Genomic DNA, 12,221 nt, shown 5'->3' with positions numbered 1-12,221 from the left:
GTAACAAAAGATGTGCAAGACATCTATCTATACCAAGACCTACAAAATGTTGCTGAAGAGAAATTTAAATAACCTAAATAAATCAGGAGGCACATCGTGTTTATGGATTGGAAGCTTGAGTTATATATTCAAAACAATGTTAGTCATAACCACATCAGGCTTTTTTGTTTGGAAATTGGTAAACTAATGCTAAATTTTATATGGAAATGTAAATAACCTAGAATAACCAAAACAATCACAAAGAACAAGAGCAAAGTTGGAGGATTTCTGTGACCATATGTTAGGACATACTATAAAACTACAGTAATCAAGACAAAGTGGTATTAGTACAAGGAAAGATGCATACTTCACTGGCACAAAAGAGTTCAGAAACAGAGCCACATATATAGGGTCACTTGATTTACAAAAGTACTCTTAGAATTCCATGGAGAAAGGATAACCTTTCACTAAAGTGTGTTGGGTCAATTGAATAACCATACAGGAAAGAAAAAAGAACCTTGATACCTACCTCAGAACATAAGCAAAGAGTAATTTGAAATACTTCATAGCTTTAAATGTGAAAAGTAAAACAGTAAAGATTATAGAAGAAAATATATAAGAATATCTTCATAACCTTAGAGTAAGCAAACAGTTCTTTAAGATGACATCCCATATATTTCACAACCATTTAAAAAATTGATAATTTGGACTTTACCAAAATTGAGAAACTACTCATTAAAAGGCAACCTTAAGAGAGTTAGAAAAGATATGTTGTCCAAGAAAGTGCTCGTATCCAAAACCTACAAAAAGCTACATATCTGTAAGAAAAACCAAATTTTAAATATGGGTGCTTCACCAAAAAAAACTCCCAAATGGCCAGTGATCATATGAATAGTTGCCCAATATCATTGTTCATATCAAGGAAACACATTTTTAATAAGATATCATCATATTTTCACCAGAAGGCTAATGTTAAAAAGACCAGTAATACCAAGTATTAGTAAAGGTGTGGAATAACTGGAACTCTCATAAATTGTCCATGGGAGGATAAATTGGCACAACTAATTTGGAAAACGTTTTGGCAATAACTAGCAAAGGTGAACGCTCCAACCATTTAGTTTAGCAATTCCTTCTAGGTATATATCCAAGTGAAATAGGTATGTATGTCTACCAAAAGATGAGCACAAAAATATATCCATAGCAGTTTCATTGATAGTAGACAAAAATTAGGAACATAAATGTCATTTAACCGCAGAATGGAAAAATAAATTGTAGTAATGGAACACTACAGAGTAATAAAAAAGTACAAACTGTTGCATCATGCAACGACATGGATAAATTTCACAGACAATTACAAGGGAAAGAAGTAAAAGATTTGACAAATGTTGACACTCATTCATGCTAAAATGTTTATCAGACTAGGAATAGAGGGGAAGTTCCTTAACTTGATAAAGAACATCTTCACAAAATCTACAGCTGGTATCTCATCATAATTGATGAGAACTAGATGCTTTCTTCCTGAGATTGGGAATGAGAAAAGGATGTCTCCTTTCACTACTTTTATTCATCATAGTTCTGGAAGTCCTTATTAATGCAATAAGAAACGGAAAGAAAATGTATACCTTGGAAGGAAGAGATAAAACTGGCTTTGTTTGCAGGTAACATGATTGTCCATGTAGAAAACACCAAGGAATTGATGAAAACAAAAACCAAAAAAAAACCCTCCTGCAACTAATGAGCAATTATAGCAAGGTTACAGAATATAAGGTTAATATACCAGCAGTGAACTACTGGAATTTGAAATTTAAAACAATACCATTTACATTAGCATCAAAAAAGGAAACACCTAAGTATAACTCATAAAATTTTATAAGATCTGTATGAGGAAAACTACAAAACTTCAATGAAAGAAATTAATGAAGATCTTAGTAAATGGAAAGATACTATATATTCGTGGATAGGAAGACTCAATATTGATAAGATGTTAATTTTTCTCAAGTTGATACATAGATTAACCACAATTCCAACCAAAACACTGCTAAGTTATTTTGTGGATATACCCAGAAAAACCAGCACAATACTGAAGAAGAACAAAATCAGAGGATTGACACTACTGGACTTAAGACTTAAAGCTGCAGTAATCAAGACATATAGTGTTGGTGAAAGAGTAGATCAATGGATCAGTGGAACAGAATAGAGAGCATAGAAGTAGAGCCACACAAATATAATCAACTGATCTTTGACAAAGGAGCAAAAGCAATTCAATGGAGAAAGTATATATTTTTCAACAAATGATGTTGGAACAATTGGACATCTATATTCAAAAATGAAGATAGACATAGACCTTACACCTGTCACAAAAACCAACTCAAAATGAATCACATCCCTAAATATAAAACACAATTTCTAGAAGAAAGCATAGGAGAAAATCTAGGTGACTTGGAATTGGCAATTAGCTTTTAGATACCAAACCAAAAGCACTATTCATGAAAGAAAAAAAAATTGATACATTAGACTGTATTAAAATTAACTCCTCTGAGAAAGACACTGTTAAGAAAATGAAAGCCACAGACTGGGAGAAAATATTTGCCAAACATATCTAATAAAGGACTGATGTCCAACATTTATAAAGAACTTTGGGTCATTTTCTTGAGTTTTCAGTTTTTTAAATGGGCAAAAAATCTGAACAGATGCTTCACAAAAGAAGATACTAAATATGCATATGAAAAAATGCTTAATTATATGTCACTAGGGAATTGAAAATTAATAGTGAGATACCGCTATATACCTATTAGAATGGCTAAAATTCAGAAACCTAACAATACAAAATGGTGGCAAGATGCAGAGCAACAGGAACTTTCATTCATTGTTGGTGAGGCTTCAAAATAGTACAGCCTCCTTGGAAGACAGTTTGGCGGTTTCTTACAAAGCTAAACATAATTTATCATTTAATCTGGCAATCGCACTCCTAGGTATTTATCCAAATGAGTAGAAAACTTTATATACACATAAATATTTACAGCAGAATTATTCATAATCACCCAAACTGGAAGTAACCAAGATGTTCTGCAATAGGTGAATAGATAAACTGGTACTTTCATGCAATGGAATATTATTCAACAATAAAAAGCAATAAGCTATCATGCCATGAAAAGACTTGGAGGAACCTTAAAATGCATATTGCTAAGTAAAAGAAGTCAGTCTGAGCAGTTACAGAGTGTATGATTCCATCCATGTGACATTCTGGAAAAGACAAAACTGTAAAATCATTAAAAAGATCAGTGGTTGCCAGAGGATCGTGAAGATTAGGGAAAGGATGAATAGGTGAAACACAGGTGATTTTTAGAGCAGTAAACTATTCTATGTAATACTGTAATGGTGGCTACGTGACAGCTTGCATTTGGCAAAACCCATAGTATAAACTGTATGAAGAGTGAATTTTGATGCAAACTGTAGACTTTAGTAAATAATAATCAATATTGGTTCATTAATTGTGGCAAATATACCACACCAATGAAAGATGTTAACAATAGAGGGAACTGTGTGTGTGTGGGAAGGGTGGATATGGTAACTCTGTACTACTTGCTCTTGTTCTAAATGAAAATTTAAAAAGGGGGATAAGCACATATTAAGGAGGTGTTGAGATAATGCATGTGCAAAACTGAAATACTTTATAGGATGTAACAAAGTAATTACAAAATAATTTAAAAGGCCAAAAAAACCCAGTAGTAAATATAATCAATGGTTGAAGAGTAACAGCTTTTTCTCTGAGATGGGAATGAAACAAAGATATCTTTCATTGCCAGTTCTGTTATAATTGTACTAGAGGAGATCATAGCCACTGCAACAAGGCATGAAAAAGAAATAGAAAACATAATCATTGGGAAAGAAGAAAATTGTCATTATTCACAGGTGAACTGATTTTGTATGTAGAAAATTATTAGAATGAATAAACGGATTTTAAATGTTACTAGATACAAGGTCAATATATGAAAATTTTATCTCTATGCTAGCAACAATTTAAAATACTCCATTTTAATAGTAACATCATCAAATAACCAGGAAAAAATATAATTAAAGATGAGCAAGGTGTCTATTTGGAAAACTACAGAAATTACTATGAGAACTTAAGGAATTTCTAAATAAGTAATGTAACATATCATGTTTCCAGATTGGAAGACTTAACGTCATAAGAGTCTCAGTTCTTTCCAAACTTTCCGTAAATTCAATGCAATCCCAGTAAAAAGTTCAGAAAGTTTTCTTGTAAAAGTTAAGACTGACTCTAAAACTTAAGTGGAAAGTAAAATGTTCAAGAATACCAAGGTAATCTTGATGAAGAACAAAGCTATAAACAAATATCTATGTTACCAGACATTGAGACTTATTATAAAGCTTCATAATTAAAACAGGGTCTTACTGGCACAATGGTAGACTAATGGAACAGAATACAAAGTTCAGAAGTACATCCAACCATATACTTCCCTGTGTATCTTTAAAACCAGGGTGTCATTGCAGTGCTTCCCTCATGAAAGTGAAGTTATCACATTTGAGATAGGAAGCAATTTCCAGAAAGAAATGTTTTGGAGGGGTCAGAACTCAATTTGCCATTCCTTTAGCTATCTCTGTTTCTGTTGCCAGATCCCAAGCTGTGTCATTCAGGGAATTCATTTTATTCATTGGAATATGAGTCAGGAATTGGATTGGGCTTCAGTTTGGCAGTTTGGAATGTCATCATACCTATCTGTGCAAATTCAACTACATTCAGTTTAAAAGGTGGGAGAAGAGGGGAAATAACGTAAATACTTTAGGCAATCTACTTTTTCCTTCAGTAATCATAAAATTGGGTGGTAAGCATGAGATGTGAATTTCTGTTCCACCTATTGGTTCCTGCATGTGTCTCAGTGTGTGAGCATCTTGCTTCACTTAGTATGATGCTAGTTTTTCCTAAACAGCATGCTCACTGAATGAAAACTGCTTCATCTGATGTTAACAGTTGAAGAAATAGCATTCCTAAATGAGGAAACTGAGGCAAGATTAATATAGAGAGTATATTTGGGCCAAGGTTGAGGACTGCAGCTCAGGAAACTCTGGGAAGTGCTCCCAAGAACAAAGGAGTGGATCGAGTTTTTAAAGGAAAAAAGGACGAATCAGGAGAGGGGTGATTGATTACAAAGGTTACTTTTCAGGAATTCTCATTGGTTTACAGATGTAACATTGATAAGTGCTTGGCTGTGCATTGTTGAACTATAGGGTATGAGTATGGTGTCAGTGTATGGCATTGTTAGGTTAATTTATGGCTATGGCATCAGTCTGTCTAGAGCCCACATAGCAAGTAGCTTCAAGAGGTGATTACTAGCTGGGAGTGGTGGCATGTGCCTGCAATCCCAGATACTTGGGGCAAGAGGATTGCTCGAGCCTGGGCAACATACTGAGAACTCATCTCTTGAAAAAAAAGTACTTAGCTCAAAGGGAAGTGAGATGTGACTGTTGTCACATTTCAGTGCTGCTATGGGCCTGATAATTTAAAGGGACTTGCACTCCTCAGATACAAAGTTTCAGCCCCACCCTGCCCTGTTTGTGGAAAGATTGTCTTCCATGAAACTTAGGAAGGTGGGGGTGGGGAGTACACACAGCAGGAAATGAATGAAGGGCGGAGCAAGTGAAGCTTCCATGAAACTGGTCCCTAGTGCCAAAAAGGTTGGGGACCGCTGATCTAGTCCAATTCTGAGGGAAAAATGACCATGTTAAACTTTCCAAGGCAATATATGTTGTGGTCATGGGCCTGGGCACTGGACTATCTGGGTTCAAATGCTAGCTCCACCATTACTGTCAGTGTGGCCTTGGCAGGTTACTTAACCTCTCTGTGCTCGGTGTCTTTATCTGTAAAATGGAGCTAGTAATAGCACACACCTCGTAGTGTTGTTGTGACAATTAAATGACTAACATATAAACCCTGCCTGGCATATAGTGCATAATCACCCATTTTTATTATTACCAGTATTATTACTGAGAGGTGATAAACCATGTGGTTCTCTGAGGTGGTACATTCTTAAGGGATTTTCAAGTGAAACTTAGCTAACTCCTTTGTCACCTTCAGCTTAGACTTTAGAACCCAACCGCCACATGAAATGCATTCTGCTGTACTAGACTAGTTTCTCTCTCTTTGATCCTTGGTTTGTTTGTTTGTTTATTTTTTAGGGAGTTGACAATTGGTTGTGGCTGGTTGTGGAATGGTCATATGGCACAGAACACAGATATTGCGGGCAGGAGGGCCTGTGGGTTTGGCAAGATGTATTTCCAGAGAGGAAATATAGATGTATAGATACCTTGAAATATGTTTAATATATATATTTAAGTACACATATTAATATTTCGGCCACCACCATTTTCCTATATACAAAGATCCTTTAAGTCTTTTAAGATCATTGCAGCCGTTATTATGTTTCTGTCCTTTGCCTTTCACTAGAAAATGCTTGGAGCCTATGTTGTAGGTTGGCAGGTATGTAGTCACTAGTCCCAGGGTACTGTGTGTGGGTTACTGTAAGATACAACACTGTGGTGTTTTATGGCTCTCCTGTTCTTCCCATGGATTTTTAACTCACCGTTGATTGTTACCTTTGAAGAATTTTGAGGAACTTTATAAGTGGCTGTTTGCCACCTCACCCGTCTTACCCTTCCATACACACACAGGCACATACCCTCATATTTACCCTCCAGGACTGCCAGAATTGAAACACTATTCTTGTCCTGACCTCAACCCCACTACCCTTCTCCTCACAGAAAAGCTGCTCTTTGTTTTCAGCTATCACTCCACAGCACTGAGGCGCACACAGCTATTTTCTCACTATCCTGTCATCAGCAGCTCCTTTCCTGCCAGAATGTCGGGGCCTCACTAGACCTCTGCCATGCTGGTGGCTACTGCTTCCTCTAAGAGGCATTACTGATGTCAGCCAAGTTTTTGTTTGCTGCTGTCTGCTTTTCTTTTTTCCCCATCTTTCTCATCTTTCTTGGCTTTTTGTTTAGCAAAAACTGGTCACTTACAGACCTTACCACTCATGAATGCCATCTTTCTGCCAGGTGAACAAACACATCAAACCAAATGGGCTTCATCACAAAGCTTTTTTTGGCCTTGTTATTTGACTCTCAGGCATCTGAGCCTGTTTAGTGCATCTGCCACCAAGGAAAGGGGTTTGTGCTTTGTATGGGGACATTAGAATTAGAAGGATTTAACTGTTTACCAGGCTGGGTGCCCGGGGGATCAGAGAGTTGGTCTTCGAATAGAACTAGTTATGATCTACTTTGCCATATCCATTTCTTAGGACAAAGAAAATAAATGTTTAATGAGTTCTGTTATAATAAAATTTTTATAGTGTGTCTAAAACACCTTCTGAAAGTTCAGACATTTAATATTTTACAATAGTTATGTAAAATTATTGTACACTTAATGTATTGCAAATTGAGGAATCGTGATAAAACTTACATATCCAGGTGGTGTGTTAGATCTTCCAAGTTATAATTATCCTAAAATGTTAACACCACCTCTCTTTTGTGTTTTTTCTTTTTCTTCATAGAATATTTTCCTTCTTGGATATTGTAACTTTGTGCCGATGTGCACAGATTTCCAAGGTATAGTATTCACCAGATTTTTAATCATTAAATATCAAGTTTTGTTAGAATGAGGATGAGTTTTAGTTCAAATAAACCATTAAAAATTAAAATCTAATTATTTTAATATAACCCAAATGTTATCATAATTCTACATTTGATTGTTGATATACATCAAGAATAAAAGCTTGGAAATACGTACAAAGGTTGAATCAAGACTTTCCTTAATGGTCTCAGTAAGTGTATCTCTTTCACCTCCATTCCTCTTCCTTTACCTCCCACCTCCCAGGCTTGGAACATCTTAGCCCTGGATGGAAGCAACTGGCAAAGAATAGATCTTTTTAACTTTCAAACAGATGTAGAGGTAAGTTAGCTTTGATTTAGACAGACGACTTTAAGCGATAAATAACTGTTGCCCCTTTCCTGCCTTCTTAAAAATTTTATTGCATTTAGATTTAATAGTCAAGTGCCAAGGTGGAACAGAGAAAAGAAAAGTGGAAGATATTTGCATATGTTAATACCAAAATTCTGCTTGTATTTTACTTTCACTGTGTATCAGTAACCGATTACTTTTCCCTCTTGTTCGTGTTTGTAGTCTGAGTTTTACCATTTGGCTTTTTAAAGCCTTACACATGCATCATTAATACCTGGCTCAGTGCTTTTAACCTTAGGAAACTTGACAAATATTTACTGATATGAGAGATCCACTGAGAATTCTAATTCAGCATCAAGAATGGTGAAATGGCATAAAGCATGGGCCCAAGAGTGAGGCTGGAGATCTGATATGTCACCCCAGCTCAACCACTTAGGCCGTGTAATCTCTCAGTGCTTCTGTTTTATTATCTTTAAAATAGATAATCTTTAAAGGCTTTTATAATTCCAAGAATCTGGTGTATTTATCTGTAAATATGTAAATGTCTCCATTTAAATATGGTAAACCTGAACAAATGAGGAAAGTTTATTTTTATAACAACTTTATATTCAATACTAAATTTTTAACCAAAAAGAGAGGGAGCAACGGGGTAATAAAGGACATTGCCCGTAGTGGTAATTTTCCAGAGCGCTAGTTTGAGGCTCCTGAGATTGTGAAGTTTATTATCTACCCAATGTTAGTAGGGTAGATAATAAACTTTATTCATTTTCAGTTTAGCCAACTCAGTTACAGTGGTGGAATTGCATTTTAATTCAGTTACGTAGTGTGTTCCCCAAGTATTTTTACCAAGGTGTATGTTTTATGTCTTTTCTGATGGATAAAGAAATGAATATATGTAACAAGAAGATGGGTCCAAGCTAGCTACTTAACCTGGTGTTACCTGGACAAACTAATGGTCAGCTGTGGAGGCCCTTCGCCTCCTTTGCTAGGTTACTTACTGTTGGAGAGTCTGGGGTCCCCACGTTAAACCTGTGAGCAGATCACTTACAGCACGTGGGGCGGAGCACAGGATTTCCCACAGCTAGTGTTGGGAAACCATTCATTTCTGTCATATTGTGGTGCTTTGAGCTTGGAAGTGGGCAGGAACCTTAGCGATTCATGCCATCCTGGAAGGATAAGCTCCAGTTCCTGGCTTAGACTAAGGTCCCTGAAGTAAATGTTCTTTAATGCCCTTTCCAGACTTGATAGCAAAAACATACTGGCATTCCATACCAGCCAATGTAATTCCCCTTCAAACAGATAATCTCTAACTCTTTGTTCATTATTTTTGCTTAATGATATTGAGGAAGACTTTAAATTCTAAAAATTGTTGTCATTTCTACTGGCCAAAAGAGTCAGTGTTTTGAAAAAATTTGGCAAAATATTTTCTCTTTTTCTGTGGTTCTTAATGTCTCCTCAGTTTTGATGATTTTTCTAAATCGTGCAACTTTTTGGAAAGCATGTTAAGATCTTTTAAATTCAGATATTACAAAAATACTAGTATTTCAAGTAAATATCACTGCCTTGTACATTATTTGATTAAGGAATTTTAGCTGACTGCTGACCTTCAGCCAATGGATATATGTGCGAATCGCAGAAAGACTTAGGAGTATATCCATTAAATGGAGAGACTAATTGATAGTTCACCAATTGTGTAAAGAATTACAGGTGAATACCTGAAATTGCTGGCACCAGGGTTTCACTGTATTTTCATACAGGTTCGTTTCCCTTTTGGGCTAGCAGCTTGAGTCTAGGTTGGCTTATAAACCAAGTCTTGGGGCCTCCCACAGCCCTTAAACAGGATCCTTTGGAAGCATTCAGTGGATAAACAGATGGTGTTAAAGACATGCCCTTTGGGAAGGAAATGTTGATTTATGGATACACTGATAGAAGAGAGAAGGTGCCAAGGATAAAGACTAACACAGTATTCACTGTGTGCCAGGCATTATTCTAAGCACTTTGCATATATTAATACATATAATTATCTCAAAAACACCATCTTGAAGAAACTGAGGCACAGAAACGGTTGAGAAATTTACCCAAGGACATTCACCTACAAAGAGGAGAGTGTAGGTACCTTGAATGGTGTGGGTTGCACAATTGGTGCGATTCAAAGAAAACAAAAAGGCAGAATGAAACATCTGGGTGGCCAGTGCCCATGGTGCCTTTTCTTCAACATCACTCTTTCCTGAATATATGTGGTTTCCCTGAGGTTTTGCCATATTCCATGCCTTTAAAAGTTGGACATTTTGTTGTCAGTGTCTTCAGGATTATTAAATATTGTGCTAGGCCAAAAATGAGAAATAACCAAGTAGCATGTTAATCTAAAAGTCATAACTCCAAAAGTCTTTTAAGCCCATATTAGGGCTTAATTTTCTCTAAAGCCCTTCATTCTAAAATGCATACCTACAACATATTGGCTAATAGATAAGATAGAGTCATTGGCTTGAATATTGTATTTGGAAGGGCTTTGCTCTTTTTTCCCCTCCTAGTTGGAAACAGTGGAGCAGAAAGTTGTCTATGTAATTTTTTTATTCCAGTACAAGAACTTTTGCTCCAAAGAAAGGAAGAGTAGAAAGTTTATATAAATGTTGCTAACTTGAAATGGAAAAATATATATCAGGTGCTACATTTGTAAACGTTGATATGGAGGGGGTTTTTTGCTCTTTGTTAGGTACTTAAATACTTATCTTAGATTTCCAAGTCATAATCTTTTTTTCCCCTGGTGACAATGATTTATTTTATAGTTGTCTGTAATTTTGCTTTAAAAAATAATTATTGGCTTAGGTAGTCTCAAAGCATAAATAAGTGCTAGTGGTATCAAAGTTTAGATTTTCAACTTAATTTTTTTTTTTTTTTTTGAAGCAGAGTTTTGCTCTATTGCCCAGACTAGAGTGCAATGGTGTGATCATAGCTCACTGCAACCTCCAACACCTGGGCTCAAGCCATCTTCCCACATACACTTCCCAAAGTGTTGGGATTATAGGCATGAGCCACTGCACCCAGCTGGATTTTCAATTTAATTAAAATGTTAGCCAGATAACAATGTGTTAGCCCTATCTTGCAATCCTGTGGTTTGATATATCCTAGTCAATTTATAGTGCTCACAGTTCAGTGCCAAGATTGCTGTTTTATAAAATGAGGACAGGCCTGGCACGAAGGCTCACACCTGTAATCCTAGCACTTTGGGAGGCCGAGGTGGGAGGATCACTTGTGGCCAGGATTTCAAGACCAGCCTGAGCACCACAGTGAGACCCTGTCTCTACAAAAAATTTAGAAATTAGCTGGGCGTAATGGCATGCAACTGTAGTCTCAGTTGTTTGGGAAACTGAGGTGGGAGAATCATGTGAGCCTAGGAGTTCAAGGTTACAGTGAGCTATGATCATGCCACTGTACTCTAGTCTGGGCAACAGAGAAAGACCCTATTTCTAAAAAAAATAAAAAATAAAGTGAGGACAGTAGTATTCAAAATAAAGTGGCCATTTTTAACTTTTCCTCCCTTGTGGAGGTAAAGAGGTCATAGTTGGTATTTACAATTACCTTCTTCTACTACTCATTCTGTATTCCCCTTGCTTTCAACCAGCACCTCAGCTAGTCATGGTTCTTTACTTGGTGGAGTGACCCAGACCATCATTCCTGAAGTGTCTGGACTATTAGTGCTTGGATTGGTTTGCTGTAGTTTGCTATTGACCTTAACAACAGGGTATAGTAATACTAAGGGACACCAAAGGGTCTCCTATATTCCAGAAATACTCTTTTTTTTTTTTTTTTTTTGAGACAGAGTCTCACTCTCTTACCTGGGCTAGAGTGCCATGGTGTCAGCCTAGCTCACAGCAACCTCAAACTCCTGGGCTCAAGCAATCCTCCTGCCTCAGCTTCCCAGGAAGCTGAGACTACAGGCACGCGACACCATGCCGGGCTAATTTTTTCTATTTTTAGTTGTTTGGTTAATTTCTTTCTATTTTTAGTAGAGATGGGGTCTCACTCTTGGTCAGGCTGGTCTCGAACTCCTGAGCTCAAGCGATCCTCCCGCCTCGGCCTCCCAGAGTGCTAGGATTACAGGCGTGAGCCACCACGCCCAGCCCAGAAATACTCTTTCTTACCTCCATTGTGGAGTGTCCATGAGGTTTTTTTGACTATTAAATGATCTGTAATAGGTACAAGAAAGTGTTAAAATCATTCCGGACAAAAGGGAAATGTTTAAATCAATGTTCCTTTTCTTTTT

General features: G+C 36.6%; 1 protein-coding gene across 2 annotated transcripts in view; it reads left to right on the top strand.

The window, feature by feature from the left end:
• Positions 1 to 12,221, top strand: part of FBXL2 (F-box and leucine rich repeat protein 2) — an 80,002-nt gene that overhangs the window by 38,163 nt on the left and 29,618 nt on the right. Inside the window, exons 3-4 of one of the 2 annotated variants that reach the window (XM_045537398.1) lie at positions 7,551 to 7,605; positions 7,874 to 7,948. The exons of the other annotated variant lie outside the window; for it this stretch is intronic. Coding sequence (XP_045393354.1) covers positions 7,551 to 7,605; positions 7,874 to 7,948 — 130 coding nt within the window. The remainder of the gene's footprint in view (positions 1 to 7,550; positions 7,606 to 7,873; positions 7,949 to 12,221) is intronic. 2 annotated transcript variants of the gene reach the window in all.

The sequence above is a fragment of the Lemur catta genome, chromosome 1 (assembly GCF_020740605.2).
Source record: "Lemur catta isolate mLemCat1 chromosome 1, mLemCat1.pri, whole genome shotgun sequence".
In the NCBI taxonomy this organism is placed as follows: domain Eukaryota; kingdom Metazoa; phylum Chordata; class Mammalia; order Primates; family Lemuridae; genus Lemur; species Lemur catta.
This window is presented reverse-complemented; position numbering and strand designations above follow the sequence as displayed.